At 33.5% G+C, this 20,750-nt stretch overlaps 1 protein-coding gene across 1 annotated transcript; it reads left to right on the forward strand.

The window, feature by feature from the left end:
• The first annotated feature begins 6,796 nt into the window (after positions 1-6,796).
• LOC148616984 (uncharacterized) lies at positions 6,797-15,149 on the forward strand. Its single transcript, XM_088584195.1, has 3 exons — positions 6,797-7,097; positions 10,477-10,620; positions 14,386-15,149. Exons 1-3 carry the CDS (start codon positions 6,848-6,850, stop codon positions 14,532-14,534), a joined length of 543 nt encoding a protein of 180 aa, XP_088440321.1. The 5' UTR covers positions 6,797-6,847; the 3' UTR covers positions 14,535-15,149.
• Positions 15,150-20,750: the final 5,601 nt, after the last annotated feature.

A 20,750-nucleotide genomic window follows, 5' to 3' on the forward strand; every position in this document is an offset into this window, starting at 1 on the left:
ATGACTTCTAAATTTACAGTTTAACTATATTACAACTAAACATGTTTAATGACACGGATTAATTACTCATGGGGTGGGGCTGGGATGGGGTTGATGTTTCCTGCATCAGTAAAACTCAGGAGCCTATTATACTGTCCGAGGCTTTGCACCTTATGAACGGGGTCCATAGAAATACCCAAGAATACCCCAAAATACCCCCATAACTTTATAGAGTAATCATGATAATTATAAAAAAAAAACATATATATAAAACGGGTGAGTTACGACAGACGGATTGGCAATGCGACAGACGAATTAAATGCACCCAGCACTTGTTCGTTCATATTAACGAATCCACGACTGAATTCTCACTATTTTTCAGGTCTTAATGCATTTGCATAACATTACTTATTTTAAACGTTGTACTTATATCATGTTTTCTCCTTTAACTTATCTCACCTTAAAATATTCAAATGAGATCAACAAGGCAAGTGATTATTTATGCAAATGATATGAAAACTGAATAAAAACATTATCTTTCATGAAATTAGATATATTTCAATCAATTCGGAGGTTCTAGTGTATATTTTGAGGTATTCTTGGGTATTCTGGGATATTCTTAGATATTTCTATGGTCCGCATGAATGTGACATAGTCTCATAAAATTGAAGAAATCGATTTCGTCAGATGTATTTACCAATTTGACCAGAAATATTTCAAATTAGTCAGATTCATCACGCTCGTACAAGTTAATGAACAAACACAACGGAAAATGTTCAATAATAAGGTCCCAAAAAAAGTCTTGTAATGGTTTGGTAGCAGGGCAGCTACAGCAGGTGAAAACATATATGTCCGTAAATAATCTTTTGCACAGAATACATAAACAAGCGGTTATATTTGGAATATCAGTTAAGAGTTTTGTAACAAAATATATAATACTGTGTTTCTGCTTGTTTCCAAAACGGTGCTAATTCGATGATCTTGATGACACATCGAAACCGAAGAAAGTCTCCATCAACACTAGTGCGGGATTTCCAGTTAGTCTGTTGCATATGCCAATCTGAATTATTTACGATTGATTTCCGTTCATGTTTAGTAGGAAAATGGCCACTAAATACAAATTCATTTAGGTACCCATGGAGCTCATAATAAAGTAGAATTTCAAAAATGTCAGGAATGAAACCAAAGTGGGTGAGTTCCGTATCAACGAGGAATGAAAAGAGACGAATAAGGAGTATTTTCTTTGTTCGGCAGTTGTCATCTAACCATACAAGATCTGTAGAACTGCTGGTTTTTTAACACTGAAATGAAATCTCCATTTATGAGCATACCACGAGCACACATCAAACATTTTCTGTATCCCCAAAGGAGACAGGCTAATACAGGAAATGTCATCAGCTAGTGCGGGGCAATAACCAACAACATGATAAACACCTATGCTATTATTAAAAACTTTTAATTAGTTTGCATTTCATTAATAAAGACTGAGTAAAGCAAACCTGATAACACACACCCTTGTCTTACCACTTGTGACACAGAAAAGAAATATGAACAGGAATGATTAGCAACAACAGCGCTATACGTATCAGTAAGCATATCATTAATTATACACCACAACTTATCTGCTATCCCTAAATTATACAGTTTGTACATTATCTCACCCTCCATAGTGAATCAAATGCCTGCTTGCTATCTAAGAATGCTTTAAAAACTTTATTAGAATTTCAATATTGTGGTATATAGTTTCATGTAGATTAAAGGAAGCTGTCATACAGCCGAGACACTTTTGAAATTCTTGATATTGGGGGTTTGGAATTTTTCATATAGAACATGGAAGGTAATACGTGATCTTAGTACACTCTCAAATAGTTTTAGAACAGCAGACAGAAGACTAACATGTCTATTACTCTTCGGGGTAGTTTTACTTTTTGTTTTTATATATGGGAACTATGAGACCGGACTTCCACTTCCTCGGGATACGACCTTCGTATACAATACGGTCAAATAATGTAGTTATGAATTTCATCAGTTTTTCACCAATATATTTTATATATTCGTTCTGTACACGATAATGACCAGGAGATTTTTTAAGCTTCAAGTTTAGTATTGCTTTAGAGACTTCATCTAAGGTAATCAATCCACCAGGTAGGTTTTCTACTTTAAAACTGCACGTTACAAAAATTTCATCGAACATATTGTCTATGTCACTTTTGAAATCTTATTCAAAGGAATCATCATCTTTTTCAGTGTAAATGTTTTCGAAGTATGAGGCAAAAGTATTTGTTACAGTCTCAGGAGTATTACATGCTTTGTTATTAATTTCCGGGTAAAAACTAGATCTTTTTTTCTGGCCTTCCAGAACATTCGAATGACTAATTCCGCATATCTATTTAAATCGTCATTACATTGTTTCTAAGAGTTTTCGCATGCAGCTTGTTGGATATTTCTAAAATTTGTATTTAGCCCTTTTATAGTTTTTGTAGCTGTCTTAGTTTGCAGGTGAGTATGAAATTCAGTGGCATTTTCGCGTATACGTGAGTGGTTATGCATTGATACATGAGACATGACAGTTGCATAGGTTTGGATACTAGTAATGACAGACGACGGACACAAAGTGATGTGTATGACTTTCATGATAGGTATATTGGACAGGGTACCAGTAATGACAGAATACGGACTCAAAGGGATGTTTTTGTTTTCATGGTAGGTAAATATTGTATCAATAATGACAGACGACGGACATGTCACACATGTTTCGATTATGTCGGTTTATACTTGTTTTATCTTCTATTTTATTATGGAAAAAACAATGTATCAACCGACATTTTCCTTTTTCATGTTAATGTCCAATAATATTATGTTGAAGAGGAAATATATTGAAAATACTTCAGACATCAACCTAGCAAGAAACTTGCTTATAACTTTCCGAACCACCATTGTATAGGACAGGATACCAATAATAACAGACGACGGACACAGAGTGATGGTTTTGATTGTCTTTTCAATATTGTTATATAGGACAGGATACCAGAAAACGATAGATGATGGACACCAAGTGATGTGATGATCTAGCATTGATAATTCAGTGCAAAGCATGAGAATTTGTGGTATAATACATGTTTCGGATATGTCGGTTCGTACTTGTTTTATCGTGTCTTATTTTTATTCTGGATAAACAAAGTATCAACCGAAATACCCTTACTTTATGTGTGTGTGTTTTTTTTTTAATATACCAAATAAAGAAATCAGACACCATCTGAAACACGGAGTGAAAAAAAACCAAGGGTACCTATTAGTGTTCATTAGTGTTCAATTGTTGACGAGGAACACCCTAGACAGTCATTAAGAGTTCAGCAATGAAGATACATATTTCGGAGATATGTCGGTTTATACTTGCTTTGACAATATTGCTTTAATTCATATCCAACTATTTTATTCTGAATTGATGTGTAGGTAATAGAAAGAAAATATACAATAATAGTCTGTGATGCATAAACAAAATCAAGCCCAAGTGTATGAAAAAAATTCCACGAATTTTTTCCAAAATAAAACAGATTTAAAAAAACAGTTAGTTTTTGGCTAATTAAAAAGAAAATGTAGAAACTTACAATCTTTTTAATTTTTAGCTCACCTGGCCAAAGGTCACGTGAGCTAAATTGCCACGCTTGGTGTCCGTCGTCGTCATTAACAATTATACAAAATTCTTTTCCTCTGAAATTAATTTACTGATTAAAACCAAAATTGGTATGAATGCTCCTTGGAGTATCGTGCATAGAACTAATGTGGTGATTTTTGATCTGTCAAAAAACATGACCGCCGCTACTAAAAATAGAACATAGGTGGTCAGACAGTAGTTTTTCGCATATACATGTATCTCCTAAACCAAAATTCCGACTAGGTAAAAGTATTTAGCATGATGAGCTCTATCTGTGGTTAAATATTCGTTTTAATCGGTTCAACCATGTTGGAGAAACTGCCCTTTTTGCCTTTTTTTGTTGCTATCTTTAATATTATATCTTTCAAAAATCTTCTCCTCTGACATTGTTTTATTAATTTGAACCAAACTTAGTATGAATATTCCTTGGTTTATCCTGCATAGAACTGAAGTGGGGATTTTTGATCCGTCAAAAACATGGCCGCTGTCAGTAAAAACAGAACATAGGGGGTCAGACAGTAGTTTTTCGCCAAAACTAATACGTTTAGCTGAATTCTTTCAATAGCTGAAATGATCCTTGTTATATGGACTACAAAAGTCTTCAGGAATAGAAGTTGTCAGACGACTCCTTTTAAGAGTAATTGCCCTTGAAAGGGGAAAATGTCTTCTTTTTTTTTATAATTTTCAGTCAATGTATCTTGAAAACTATGATAGATTAAAAGAAACTTTCAATTGTTGAAATTATCCGTATGATAAGTCCTTCCAAAGACAGCTTGAGTCAAAATTGTTGGACAACTTCTTGTTAACTTTATTTCCGTTGAAAGACACCATTGAACCAGGTTAGCGATTCAAGCTTCTGGGAGCCTCTTGTTTGGATTAACTTCCGGTTTTTGTGAAATATTAAAAAAATTCATAGATTGCCTTACTCATCTGTATCGAAACAAATTTTATTGTGTAAGAAAATGACCATCATTTACAATAGTTATGGAATTCTTTAATAATTTTGATGAGGCAGAAGTTTCAAAGTTTACATCATTGACTAGAAATAGTCAAAAATCTTTGGCTGACCCCAAGGTCGCCAAGCCGTGTTGAGATAACGTATGTTACGATTGATGAAGAACAAAAATTGTTTTGTAAATGATACGAAAAATTAGGTATATCTTATTTATACATTTTCATATTTTTTAATGTTTGAGAAAGGAGTTAGATAAATCCTTGGTTTGAGTAAATTTTACCGATTATTTGATGTGTGTTCAATCTTCGGTATTATAGCATTTATTCTACATTGAAAATATCTTAGTTGTGAGTAAATCATCAATTCTTACAAAAACTTGCCACAGATCGTTGTATAAACAAATATTTTCGAACAATAAGTGTTCAATAGAAAATAATTATACATGTAAATAACAATTAAACTTATCACCGAAATTACCTCCGTAATTATCGCCACACGTCCGGATCCGCAAAACCGAACATTGTAAACCTGACTATGACATCAAAGGGTAATGCAGCGCGTGGCCAGCACTAAACTTTTGAAATTTTTGTACCAAGTCAGGACCATTGCGTTGGTTTTCCAATGTCTCAGAGTTTGCCCTGATATTGCTACATGTATTTGTTACACGGACTTTCCTTTATGACAATTTCATTTGACTATACCGCCTAGGTTTTATCAGTGTGGTAGTTTTGTTATTAGCCTTCACATCCTGGCCAGCATAAGTATGTAAGCACATTAAAAGCATGAAAAGAAAAAAATAAAGAAATCTGTGTGATGTTATAGTGTATTGAGGCAGGGCCGTACTTTACGGTGAGTTGAGGTGGCGCTATGCTATATGGTGAGATGTAGTGGTGTCGTACTTCATAGTGGGTTGATGTAGCATCGTACTTTATAGCGAGTTGAAGTACATGTAGAGCGTCGTACTTTATTATTTGTCTGCTTAGAAACGATGTGTGTATAAGTGCCCACAAAAATTCCGGAATCAACTGATGGTATATAAGAATCAAATCATGTTGTTTTTCTTTCCTTGTTGTCTATCCCCGACAACTCGATCGGTTTTTCCATAAAAAACTGAGGACGCTTACCCTACTGGTGCACCTGATTCATGCTCCACGTTTTTAGAGAAGTCTGGGTTGCTTTTTTACTTATATTGCTGGGTTCATGTAATTCTTGTTATTTCATGTGCTAATCTTTGTTGTGTGTGTCTATATTTCTCTGTCTGGTTGTGTGCTTTTTGTTGGCCACCCCGATGGTATTTTCTGCTTGATTGACATTCTAATCCTGGTTCCCCTGATTTCACCTACAACATATTACACACTTTTTCTAGTATATGTGGTAAAAGTGGCTGAACTCAGGTGCAGGTCCAAGGACCGACGTACCTGTCGTACCCCTGCCTCGACTTAATATTGGGAATGGAAACATGATTTTTTTTTCATTTCCACAAATACTACGCCCCACCCCCCCAACCACTATCCAACTACATCTGTCCTCGAAGTCGACCGTCAATGTTGTGGATACGTCCATTAAATAACAGAGAGTCACCACATTTGAAAAAGTGGACATTTTTATCATCATAAAAAAATAGATAACAACGGATATACAGGTAAGCACGTGTCTTGTTTACATTTCATTTCATGTATCTCTTAATTAGTTTTCAAATAAATGATGACAATTATTGACAATATTTGTACCACATTATATCCCAATACGCAAAATTCAAAATGATCCTTGCGTTATATTCGAACTTTTTTCTTTCTACGGTTGATTAACCACTTTCGCTTTGCAATTAGATTTTTTTTAAAGAAGCGACCCTTACAGCACACGCGCGGATTAAGGTCAGCAGAAGTTACATGCAGGTCGATTTTTTTCTTGCAAGACAATAAATATATAACCACCTATTTCATGTATTTAATGCATTCTATTTGTGGATATCAAATGAAATTATACAGGAAAAGTACAATAAAAGTACAATTTAGTAGATATAATTCAAAGTTCTGGCATATTTATTTCAACAGAAACAAAAAATTACGAAAATGACCGCTAATGCAGCTTTAACAGACATACACAAATTCCTTGAATTTTGCTTTGAAAGTGAATTCGACCGATACCTTTAAACGACTTTTAAAAATAGACACGGATAATTAACCGGTCGACACCGCATTCGAGTTTATATTAGGCAATATGGGATTTTCCATAATAGAAAGACAAACGCACTGACCATGCCGTGCCCAGAATCGTGGTATAAACTACAACCTATATTAAAGTTTGCGTTTATTTCAACTTTGATATCGTTCTTTGTAACAGTCATCGGATTTTCAACTCCTGTTTGGATTTCTGGATCTTTTGAACTGAAAATTTATCATGCAGTTTCTGGGGAGTTCTCTGGAATTAAGAAAATGGCCCATTTAGGACTTTGGCATGCTTGTGGATCAGATCTTAGGTGTATCAATATTACGAAGGATATGCCAGGTAAACCAAGACTATGTTTCGTTTACTTTTTTCCTTAATAATTCATGTACGTGTATATATGTGCTATATTCCATGTATGATTAAATATACCTGTATATTATCAAATGAAGTATGTAGTGTTTACCTGTAAACTCGTTAAAGGTGAAAAGACTTCATCTGTCACAAAAAAGGGAATTTCACATGTACTTTTTGCGGTCGTCTAAAAATACTTAATGTACATGGATTGTTTTTTTTTCATTTTTGACCTAATCGGAAAACGTAAACAAATCTTACGAATCAAATATTGTTGGTACAGTGAGCAAACAAATACAAAACAATGAAATCTGTAAACAAGGCAAAAAATATGCTTCCCTACCTACCTAATTTTGTGCCTCCTCATAACATTTTATGGTCATTTTGACTGCACAACTGTTATAGTCTAGATCATGCCCCCGTGTAAAATGCTTCAAAAAATGAAATAATTTCCCTTCTCTTGCTGCTGGCAGGAAACGAGACTATTTGAGGCAGATGTTACCTCTAAGAGGAAGAAGTTGCATGTATTTATATTTTTACAACTACATGTATTCATGCCCTTCACACTTTTTAATTAAATACTAATAGGATTTGTTTTTCTTCATAAATCTAGAATATCTTAAAGATACGAAATTTATAAAGTTCCTAAGCACTGTTACTCGGTAGTACAAGTAAACGTTCTGTCAGACTGAAGCTTCTAAGATCATGGGTTAAATTCATATTACCGTTGTGAGGATCGAGTTTGTCGGCTAATTTATTTTTATTTCTTTTTTTTCTTTTTTCAGGGGGTGGGGGAGGCTTAGAAAATGAAAAACAATAAAATGCTTAAGCGTAATTAGTCGACAGATTCAGATTTTTTTCTATGGGTTTCGTTTGTTGAATTTTGTTCCTTTTTGGTTGATTTCGAACATAAAAAGATTTCGTTAAATTCTGTCTTCGTTTCGTTTCTCACATTACAAAAGACCTTTTTCATGTTTAGTTGTTTTAAATTTGGAGCAAAGGGAAATAACTCCCCAACCCAACAGACTGGTTTGTTGCCCGATTGGCGTAATGGACTGTAGTAGACTTCAAATTTAAATATTTGACTAATTGTTCCTGTGGTAAGTACTTGGATACATTTCTTTTTTTTTGGAAACATCATTTCAAACCATGGCTACTGACCGGAGAGTAAATATTTAAATTTTCAAAGAAAAATGTTTTTCTCAATGAGACCGCCAAGTATAGGCTGTCGTGAGTTTTTTTTGGGTCACGTCCATTTGAAAAACTTGCTAAAATGGCTTGTATTCCGTAATAATACAAAAAAGAACTGTTGACTATGCCAATTACACCTTACATGTTGAGAAGAAAATATGAAATTTCGAAAATTTATCATTTTACGGCATTTTGTTTGTTTGTTTGTTGGGGTTTAACGTCCGAGCAGCAATATTTCAGCTATATTCAGACGATGAACATGCAATTGATGATAAAATGAACATGAAATGATGAAATGAAAAAGGGATGGGACACAAGGACAATGGGGTCGACAAATTTTGATTGCTACTGGAAATAGGGAGAGGTGGGTAGGGTCGGGCAATTTAGCCTCCTGTCGCGGAGCCCTATGGTTCCTACTCCGGGAGAATACCACAGTAGGGTTCTTTAACGTGCAAGAAACGTGGCATCTTTCCCAACACGGTGCACCACTATGGTTTGCGGTCAGGTTTTCCGTATTATATCCTGACAACCCCAGCATTTAACAGGCCAGGGGTACCCCATTCCACCACCTGGGGCACACATCCGAGTTGCTCTCTCGGCAGAGCGCCCTAGCCCCCGGCTAGGGTTCTGAGCACCATTTAGTCGCCTTTTACGACAAGCTTAGCGCTGCTGCATGCCTATTCTTTTAACACCCGGACCTGCACGGGGCTTTTTACGACATAGTCACTGACTAATGATTAAGTGCCTGGAACAAGCAGAAATTTTGAATACTTCTATTTTCAAAATGTCTTTTTACGGTATTTATAATCTAAAGTATTCGCGTTTTCCTTCACCTTGAGGATATTTTTGTGGAGTAGGGGTGACAATTTTTCATATAATATAAAAAGGGCATTAGATAGTTGTTTATTACGTGGGTTCATCTGAAATCTAAAATATTGTATAAATGCACTGGCTATCTCATTACAGCTTGTTTTAAAGTATGGAATTTAAAGAATTGACAACAACGGCTGAATATGATATAAGAACATTTGAAATGCTAAAAATCCCCGTCCTTACTGTAAAACAATTGTAACTCCAAAAGAAAATGTAAGTGTCCGTATTGATCAGATACTTTGGGTACATCGCTATCGTAATTCTAAATGTCTAAAATGTGCATTTTACGGTGTTGATACAGTGTATGCGTGTATATATATATTTCAATCTTTTAATACTGAAATCGGTATTATATGAGGTAACTAAAGGGTATTTGTTTGGTTGTTGAAAATTTCTAGTTGAAAGTTAGCTTTCTGTGATTTCATGACGTTGACAATAGAAATATCTATTATTGCATTATTGTATATCTCATATTATACCAAATTTGCACAAGACCTTTCTGTGGTATAATATCGTGTAGAGTCATACGACCTTTTGGAAAATTCCAAAATTCCATTTTAAGAATTTTATGACAAATTTTTAAAATATGAAGAACGCCACAAGTCATCGGAATATGATGTAACCTGTAAGAGGACGAAGTTGATCAATTGGAATTGTTATGAATAACTATTCCTTCTTTTGTTCAGCATTTATTTAACGAGGCTTCAATTTTCTTTAAAACTTAAGAAAACTTTCAGGTTTGACCTGTAAACATTTGAAAAATTGAGCAACAAATGTCTAGGCGTTATATAGGCTTCAATCTGTTAAAATCAGCTGTTAGGATACGTTACATTGCCATACGCTCACGTAGCGTATCCTAACAGCTGATTTTAATCAGATTGTATAGGCTTATCCTGAAACAAAGTCTGGAATGTTTCTTTGGCGGCAAATTGAATCGGACAAAGGTACCTGATTATAGTCTTGATGTTGATGAATATGATTCTCGATCAAGACACCTCTAGCCCATTGACTAATTAGGAAGAAGTTGAAATATGAACACAACACGCATGGAATCCCTGCTCCTGTGAAAAAAAACCAACGTTTTGTTCTTAATACAAACTATTGAACCATATACATGTGCTTGCTAACTGTGATAACGGAAGAATAAATAAAAAAAGGACTGCTCACATATGATTCCGGTATAAATTTATTTGTTATTACGTTAATTTTATGAAACAAAATAGTCATTGCATCGAATTCGAACAAAAACAACAGCTTGTATTGTTAATCTAAATTAGCGTTTTCGTATTTAATTTATTTTCAGCTTTTTTCATTGCAACAAGAGTATTTGCCTGCTTTAGTCTCATCTCTGCATTTGTGACTACGGCACTGGTGTTCTGGTACGTTTGTATCGCTAAAGACAATGGACGTTTAGTTGTTTTTTCCATGATTTCGTCCTTGATAACAGGTACGCAATATGATAGTAAACAGTTATCTCGGAGGAGGAGAGCGGGGGAGGGTTCCATTGTTGCAACTCCTCTGAATAGACATTGAGTTGACTATAATAACCACCATGCAGTGAACATAAAACTTTTTGATCATATCTCATGTATTATTTTTTATGAAAAGCAAATACTGTCTGAACGAAACAATAAAAAATGATGAAAAAAATTACACTAGTAGATTGTAAATTTATTACCTACGTGGCTTATAATGTTTTTTTTAACGACTGCGACAGTTACTTTGTTTCTGTCGCATAATGGCCTCACACTGTCGTCGTCCTTGGATTCCATTAACTTTCGTTTATTTAAGATGACTTTGGTAAAATTTATCCAATCTTTCTAAAATTTTAGCACATCATTTTTAGGGACACTGAGGATGACCCTATAGTTCTTTGTCCCGTCCCTTTTTTGAAAATAAGCGACTTAAACAGTAAATGGGCGTTATCACTACAATTATTGATAGAAAAAAGTTTATAGGATGTCCGGTTTTGATGATTCAAATGTTTTCCTTTTGAAATTCTGTTGTAAAATGTTTTAACGGGCTAGACTTATCTTGAACTGTTTTTTGCCACACTTCAAAAATCAATTTTTAAAAAATTTTTGGTCCGATTTTTAATTTCGATTCGGTGTGATAACTTTAGTTGTGGTTGACCAATTGTTATGAAATGTTAATATGAATTTATTAACTACTAAAGGAATGTTTTTAGTTTAAATCAGATATTATGACACCTACCGTTTTATAAAAATAAGCCGAAAATGATATAGAAAAGGTGTTTGTTTAGCTCACCTTGCAAAAGGTCAAGTAAGCTTATGTCATCACTTGTCATTCGTCGTCGTCGTCGAGGACAAATTTTCAAAAATCTTCTATTCTGAAACGACAACACCGACAGGATGTAAAATTGGCATACTTGTTCCTTAGAGTATTGTGTACAAATTCGTTGCGATTTTTGATCCCTGAAAAAATAGAACATAGACGTCTGAAGGCAGTTTTCTTTTCAAATAAACGAAAAACGTTGCCTTAAGCAAGATTCTGACAAGAATGTTATTGTTCAGCATCATGAGACAGACCAATGCCGAAAATTTCAAAACTATTCGTCATCTGATGTTGGAGTTATGAGCCCTTGAAACAGCTGTTTTTTTGGTATGTTCGCATGTGTAACTTTTAAAATCTTTTCAAAATCCATTGCACATAATTCATTGGAAGTTAGCATATTTGTTTCTTAGGGTATACCACACAAGTTGACCGTTTGAATTTTTTATCTGTGAGAAAACATGGCTGCCGTTACTAAAATTATAACATAGGATTCTGAAGGCATTTTTGCAAACAACTCAAAACCGTTGCCCTTAACATAATTCTGGTTGCGGGTATTATTGCTCAGCATCATGAGAAAGACCTATGCCGAAATTTTCAAAACAGTTCGTCAACTGATGTAGGAGTTACGGCCCCTGAAACAGCTTTTTTTGGGCATTTTTCGCATCAAAAACCATTGCATAGAATTCAATGGAATTTGTCTTATTCGTTCCTTAGGGTATCCAACACAGAATGACTGTTGGGATTTTTCATCTGTTAGGAAACATAGCTGCTATTACTAAAATAAAACATAAGGCCAGAAACCAGTTGTTTGTTGGCAAATAACTCGAAAACCGTTGCATTTAGCAAAGTTCTGGCAGCGGATAATATTGTTCAGCATCATGAAACTTACCTTTGCTGAAATTTTCAAAACGAATCGTCAAGTGATGTAGGAGGTACGGTCCGTGAAACAGCTTTTTGTCATTTTTCTTATACAACTTCGAAAATACTCTCAAAAACCATTACACAGAATTAAATAAAAGTTCGCATATTTGTTCCTTAGGGTTTCCTACTTAAAATGAGCGTTGAGATTTTTTTTATCTGTCAATAGATATGACTGCCTGTACTTAAAATGGAACTTAGGGGTCGGATGTCAGTGTTTTTTAAATACTTCAAAAGCTGTTGCCTTTAGCAAAATTATGGTTCTGGTTATAAAAGTGCTATTAAAAGCATTTCCTGCATTTGACAATTCAGTTGATTTTAACGTTTCCTGTCTCATTCCTCAAGTTTTTCAATTAAGCAAATGATTAACTAGGTGAACGATTCAGACTCTCTTTAGCCTCTAGTTAGAATCCATGTATAATGTTTGTTTTTTTCATCCGATTTTGATTCTCTCTCTTTTCACTATGTTCCTTATCTAATTCTGGTACAAATGTGTTAGCAGCTTTGATGTCTTTTGGAACATTTTCGAGTTTATAAGGGGTCAACTTTTGAAAAAAAATGTCTGATTTCGATTTTTTGTATTCCTGATGAAAATCCCTGCCTGCATTTTTCAATCAGATTTCAGATATCTCTTACGGTTTTGAGTTAAAAGGGATCAAAGGGGCTAAATCCCAAAAATTGACCTTTAAAAGTTTTGGTCTGCTTTTGAAAATTTTCAAATTTTGTGCAAAATCGTGTCCAAACCAGTTGTTGCGTCCGTAATGATTGTGAGTCATACTAGTAATGATTAAAGTGTGTCAAAAACCAAAATTGTGTCCACACTTGTTCCAACTGTTCAGGGTTTGGCCACTGCGGTCGAATCATGCTGCGTTCTGCGAAGCTTTTTCTTCAATCTGATTTTTGGTATCACTTACGGTTTTTGAATTTTTTGGGGTTAAAAAGGGCCATGCCTGAAAAAATATACTTTTTTCTATTTTTGATCCAATTTTTAATTCCATATGAAAATTTTTCAGATATCCCTTACGATTTCGAGTCATAAGGGGCCAAAAGGGGACGTGCCTAAAATATCAACTTATTTATTTTTGTTTGATTTGAACATTTTATTTTATTAGATTTCTGTCTGCATTTTTCTATCAGAGTTATTAGCTTATGTTATTTAGTTACAGCGGTCGAAGTTGAAGAACTTTTAATTGATTTTCATACTTTGTGGTATATTGTGCCCACACTTACCCAAGTGAACAGACTCCAACATGTTGATGTTGTATCATGCTGCGCTCCACAAAGCTCTTTATTGGCTTTGCCTTAAACAGTTCTGATAGCCTATGCTTGTCCTACATATTGAACTGTTTGAAGGGACGTTAATGCTGTAAAATATCTTCAGTTGTTTCTTTGTACTGATTTATAAATTACTGTACACAACGGACAGTTTTTAAATTATATTAACTCTGTGATCATCTATTTAAATATTTATAACATTTGACAAGCACACACAACATCATGTATAGACTTTAACATTATAGTTGCTACTCTGTAAGCCATATCACCAGCAAAATTTATCCTTGATTGAAATATTTGTTTTGAAGAGAGAATAAGATAGTGGACCGTTGAGATCTCTTAGTCTTAAATTTTATTCTACACAACGTGTTTTAAATATCATTGGAATACAACAAATGTACTAATGTCAAAATCTCTTTAACTTACATCGCCACCGGAATACACAAATTTGGGACACATTGAAAATTGTATATACTGGTGCAATGGTTACAACCTTACTAACGACTAGAAGTTTATGATATAATTGTTGTAACCTTATTTCACTGAAAATGTACCACTCTTTTAATCATGATCCTTGAAGTCAGGTTTCTTAAACTGATTTATTTCTTTAAAATTAAACTTTGAGAGACATTATTTTATCCTGCAACCTTCCCTGCATAAGAAATGTTTGTTCAGGACTACAGTTACATGTAATTGGCGTACATGTTTTGACTGTCTATTTCAGCTGGTTTACTTGTAATAACAGTCGGCATATGGGGTGGTGAAGTCAAGTTTAATTTAAGCTTCTCCTTCGCCATGATGTGTATAGCAGACATTCTGTACTTCGGGAACGGACTGATGTTTGCGTTGTACATTTTATCCGGAAGAAGATGAGACCAAGTTTAACACAGCATAAAACTGTATACTCAACTTTGAAGGAAATTTGTGAGGTCAACGAAATATTGATACTGACTAAGAACCGTGCAAGAATTTGTGATAGTTATCTTGTCATGGTTATACATGTGTACCTTTCGGATCACAGTGGCGGATCTAGAGTTTTAGGTAAAGGTGGGGGTGGGGGGAGCAAAACAATTTCCTGACAGGATCACCGATGAGGATCACGAAGTGAGTGTTTTCACCATTTAACACACACAATTTTTCCACCGTTATTTTCTAACAGGGGGGGTGTGTCCCCCTTGCCCCCAGGTACGCCACTGGATCATGGTCGCTAAAGTGTTTTGGCCATGAAGCCAGCAAGAAAATGTATATATCTGTTTCCTGCAACCCTTCCTCTTCTGTTTTTTTAGCCTGCCCTGAACATTTTATGGCGATTTTGGCTCAAGCACTCATTGTCTGTTCAGATTTAGATTATTTCCCCATTGACTCAGTGTAAACTGTTTTTGAATTTTTCTTCCTTTTTGGTAGCAGTATTGTGCTGATTTTAGGTGTTTTTCTGTTTATTCTTATGATTCTGTATATCAAGGCTAATTAAAATAGACGTAAGTTCTGGATGTATCAGTTTTATTTTCCAAGGATCAAGTTAATCATATTTACAAACATAAATCATTTCATAAATATTACAAAACATAAGTATACTATATTAAAACTAAATTCAATTCTCAAAATACAATACTTATACAAAAACATTTCATTTTGGGAAACATGGTTAAGAGCTACTCGTATAAAATTATTACTTTACTATTTTCATACTAGTCATAAAAAATATATTACTATACCTCACATAAGTAACAGTTCGTGTCATTTTCTAAAATAATACTTAAATCAAAAACATAAGTTTATACATATAAGCAAAATAATTGTAAAGTAAAAGTGATATTTATCTCCCTTACCGGTGATTAGTCAAATAAGATCTTACGGAACTAAATAACTATACTTGAAATATTATCAATTAATAAAATGTAAAATATTTAATTGAATTCAAATTGATTGAATTAATATAAAAAGTTAAATAAGTAACATGTAACTATCGAACAAATTATTTTCGCCAAAAAAAAAAAAATGAAATGCAAAAGTAACCAAAATATTTTTACCTAGAATAGACGTATGTTCATGTATGTAAGTTTTTTTCCAAGGATCAATATTATAAAGAGTAAAAATATCTTGACTTATATATCACAATTCACGTGATTGATCCTTGCCCCCCCCCCTCAAGGACTTACGAAACTCCACCCATGTCCATTTCATATGGACACGTAAGATTTGCAATGTGGCAAATACAAAATCATGTAAATATCCGGCGGCATTCGTTGATTATTGTTTTCTATTTATTAATTATATCCCGACGATACTCAAAAAAGACCCTAAATTATAAGATAACATTTGTATATAAGATTAAACACTTGAATTTCTAACCAAAAGATTTTAATCATAACATTAATAGCTTATGAACATGTGGAAGTGAGAATTACTGTCAAGTATTAAAACATAAAATTACAAGTAAAACTATTATAAAATTCTAACTCATTTCATAAAGCTTCTATTTATTTCAGAAAATAAACTTTTATTTCTAATTTTAGCTTCAAATTAAATTAGCTTCAAAAATAATAATTAATACTAATTAGTCACTTTTATAACATAATAGCAGGAAACAAGACATTTCTTTTCCTTACACAACTTATTTCGTTGTCCACGAGTGTAGTCATACCTTGCTCAACTATTGGTAATACTACCCTTGTCATCGTTTCTTAAATAAAAATGAAACAATCGAAGCCCATTACGAAATTTGATAATCATAATCGTGACTTATGCATGTATGGTGATTGTCATCACGATGGAGTTGTTGTTTTTTTTGTCATACCACCATATTCATTCTCTGTATATACATTCACAAGAATGTCATCTATCTTACTGATACCACAATTTACTTCAATTTTTTTCTTTTTTTTGTGTATGCTCGCTAGTATTTTTTTATGAAGATAACTTGATGTTTCATCATTAAAAAAAGTCAGCACACATTATACCACATCAAATGATTTTCTAAGTTTTTTCCGTCCGTTAGTATGGTTACCCGGTGTGATATTTCCTTTAACTCTTGCCTATTATGTTAATGTTGATATCTTATAATTGTTTTAGTATCTAATAGTCTAAAATATTTTACCTGTATGTTCGAATATTAGCCTTAATATGACCAAAACTGCTGATACAATACAAAATACATAAGTGCTCCAAAACGGGATATAGCCGTCCAATACCCCTCAGTCCAATATTGTAAGCTTCGAACGAATAACACCAGTATGGAAAACCTTAAGCAATAATACTATAGTATCATATGGCTATCCTTTGTCGCACCCCTTTATTGCATGGCTGGACTTGTTGTGGGTGATTGTTTTTTTTTCCTCCTTTATCCCTAATGGGATATGTTAGTAACGGTTGTTAGTAGTAAACAAACGGGTGTTGGTGACAGAGCCCAGCCTTCTTCAAAAGGGTTAAGAAACTTTTCAAATTTCACCATTTCATTTATTGTTTTAATGATAGTATTTCAATGCAGAATTTTTTTTTTTATAATTTTTTGGTTATTTCATTCATGATTGATAACACAAAAAATTGTCATATTTGTGTAGACTTCAATAGTTTTTTGTCTATTGCTGTTGTAACATTCAGTGTCTCGTTCCTTCCTTATCTCTTCAACAGCGTGGGGTTATTCCTGATTTTATGTTATTATGGTAAACCTATATTTTCAAAAGAACAAGTAGCATGATTTTTCTTCGCATGATTTTAACATGGCCATTAGAACCGTTCGTATTTTTCTACTGTGGTTTTTGTTTTATGTTCATATGTTTTTTAGTCAGTATTATCATTTGTGATGAATAATAATACAGTACTCCGTCGCACAAAAAAGCAAATGAGTTCAATAATGGAAATCAGTTCCTTCTTTCTTATGTTTTCGTTTTCTTCGTTGATATGTATTGTACTTTTTGTATATGTTATTTGTATAATATGCTTTTTTTTAATAATCAGATTAGTCATTTACTCCTTTTTTTATAATTCATTTTGTTTTTTGTATGAATGATCGCTTTATTATCTCTACAGTAATAACGATAAAAGGAAGCCACATGAACAGTTTTAGTTTGATAAAATGTACAATCAAATGACGTACACAGTGCTCGGAGTAAAACAATGGGCAATTCATAATACAATCTCCGAAACACAGGTCCTTGTATCTCCTACGTCATTAAATTATCTCCATTATGAAAAATACTCATCTTCAGATTCGGAAAACTCTAAAAGAAATAAAAGAAAACGTACGTACGTATTTTATTAGATATGTGTCCGATTCACTCTCTTTTAAAGACCGTCATCCACTCTTTTATGGCGCGTATTTGGTGTATTGTCATGAATACGGATGTAGGCAAATTGACTTACAGTGTGTTGGAATATCAGATATGGCGCTGTGGAGTTGTCCGACCTTATATATTGCTTGATTTAATGTCAATGTATGAACAATGTCACCTTCATATTATTTTCTGTCATACTGACAAGGATCGCCATTATCACTTATGTATAACATGTCCTGGTTTTGCCCATACACTTAATTTCCTCAAAAGATTTCAGACTGGCCTATAAATGTAGCATTTAATAGCCAGTTTGGCTATAGAATAGTGTATACCTCTTTTTCACCGCACAAAATTCAGGAGATCTTTGCCTCTTGGTAGGATTCATAAATTTTGCAATGGTTACAAAAAATTATAATCTTGTCTCTGATTGTGGTTGTACCTTGCTCTCTTATTGATGAAATCGTAAAACCACGCCCGCTTTAGTTTAAACATATCTTATTACTTATAAAGTAATAGATAAAATAAAAGTTATACCAACTTACGTAGTCCTCTCCAATATAACATTTTTGACAATAATACGAGTATGACAAACATGTAATATATAAACATTGTATCAGCAGAAGAAGCCTATGTTTGTTGGGGTTTAACGTCCGAGCAGCAATATTTCAGCTATATTCAGACGATGAACATGAAATTGATGATAACATGAACATGAAACGATGATGAAATTGAAATAGGAAGGGGAAACAAGGACAATAGGGTCGACAAATTTTGATTGCCACTGGAAAAAGTGGGGTGGGGGGGTGGGTAAGGTTGGGCAGAAGAAGCATAAAATACATCCATTTATAGATGTTCATTCGATGGCGACAATGATTAGAATCGGTCAGGAAAACTGTTCTACGACAGTAGTTAAAACAGAAATCCTGACATGGTCTGATAGAGGCTGTTCTGGGTCAGGACACATTTTGCCCTATTCCGTGACAGAAAATTTTCTGGGTTGTGACAAAGAATACGAAAGGCAGTTCTAAACTGTCATACCCTTGGACAGTTCCTGACACTAAATATTTATATTCTGTGTGACGTAATTTAGAACGGGAAGTCCGTAATTTATAATAATGGAAACTGCGACAAGTGAAAATTAGCAAATCTGATTAGGAAAAAAATCTCGATTTCAAAATTTACATTGACTTTCCAATTATATAGAGGTCGTCGTGATCATCATCCTACAATCACTCGATCTTTGTTCATGTTCTAATTTGTGTCGATCACGGCAAGGAGTTAAATATATAATTCCTTGATCACGGCCCAGTGACTCTTCGTTCAAAAAATCGTAATTGTTTACATGTTCATTTTTTTACATTCTGTCAAAGACCTGTAATTAAATTAAATTATTTGATTATGAAATGAAAGGTCTATGTTTCTGTTCTAGGTGTAAAAGTGGTAACCGATAACTTTCATGTGTTTGGTAATTCTTACAAAGTTCAAGATTGACAAAGTACTTTTTGAGTGAAAGCTACTTTTAAATAACTAAAGGTTCACAAATCATTCTATGAAATGTTGAAATTGACAATTTCAGCATTAAATAGGTGACTGATACCTAAATATTTCGATCAAAATTCTTCAAAATGCCATTTTTAGCAACGAATATGAACGTGAGCACCATTTTATCTATATGGTCTGATATGCAAAATTGTAGAAATTATAAATATTAGTTTCGTATTATTGACTGCGACATCTGTATTGAAGTAAAAATTCCCAAAATTCTGCAAAATATACGATTACGAGCAGTTTTTTTTTTTCACAATGGTCTAAATCTATATACTAAAATGCTAAATTTTTCAATATAACTATCATGTAGGTGGTTGAGACACATTAATTTGAGTCTCAATTCTATAAAAATGTCATATTCTTGCAAAATGTATGAGTGTGGGCACTTCAAAATTTCAAACCCGTAAAAAATTACTGTATAGAATGCCAAAAATGTAAATATAAGTATCATACAACATATATATTTCAATAAAAATTCTAAAAATTTACATATTTTTGCCAGACGGATGAGTGTGAACACTTAGGATCCAAAAGGGTCTATGATTAATGCCTTAAATGATAAATTGTTCCATAAAACTATCATGTGGGTGGCTGCGACAAATTATTTTGTGTCAAAAGTCTTCAAAAATGTTTTATTCTTGTAAAATGTATGAGTGCACACTTTTAATTTCCAAAAGGGTCTAAAATTATTGACTAAAATACTAAATTTTTCCACAAAACTATCATATGGGTGACTGCGATACAATAATTTGAGTCACAATTCTTTAAAAATGTCATATTTGTGCAAAATGTATGAGAGCCCACACTTTAATTTCCAAGAGGGTATTAAATTAATGACTAAAATGCTAAATTTTTCCATATAACTATAAAATGGGTGAGTGTGACACATATATTTCCGTCGAAATTCTTCGAAAATGTCATATTTCAGCCAAATGTATAAGTGTACACACTTAATTTCCATGAGGGTCTAAAATTAATGAATAAAATGCCACACTGGCTGCGACACATCAATTTGAGTCAAAATTCTTTAAAAATGTCATATTCTTGCAAAATGTTTGAGTGCACACTTTTAATTTCCAAATGGGTCTAAAATTATCGACTAAAATGCTTATTATTTCCATATATAACTATCATGTGGGGGACTGTCAAATGTATGAGTACGCACATTTGTAATTTCTCATTAGGGTCTAAAATTAATGACTAAAATGCTAAATTTTCAATATAACTATCATATAATGGCTGTGACATAACAATTCAAAAATGTGTT

The sequence above is a fragment of the Perna viridis genome, chromosome 5 (assembly GCF_037379345.1).
Source record: "Perna viridis isolate PV_CMFRI_1.1 ecotype Kerala chromosome 5, ASM3737934v1, whole genome shotgun sequence".
In the NCBI taxonomy this organism is placed as follows: domain Eukaryota; kingdom Metazoa; phylum Mollusca; class Bivalvia; order Mytilida; family Mytilidae; genus Perna; species Perna viridis.

Excerpts from the sequence above, each read along its gene's own strand:
- LOC148616984 (XM_088584195.1), top strand. The coding sequence starts at position 6,848 with ATGCCGTGCCCAGAATCGTGGTATAAACTACAACCTATATTAAAGTTT. Across the intron at positions 7,098-10,476 it reads TATTACGAAGGATATGCCAG|CTTTTTTCATTGCAACAAGA; the intron begins GTAAACCAAGAC and ends ATTTATTTTCAG. Across the intron at positions 10,621-14,385 it reads GATTTCGTCCTTGATAACAG|CTGGTTTACTTGTAATAACA; the intron begins GTACGCAATATG and ends TGTCTATTTCAG.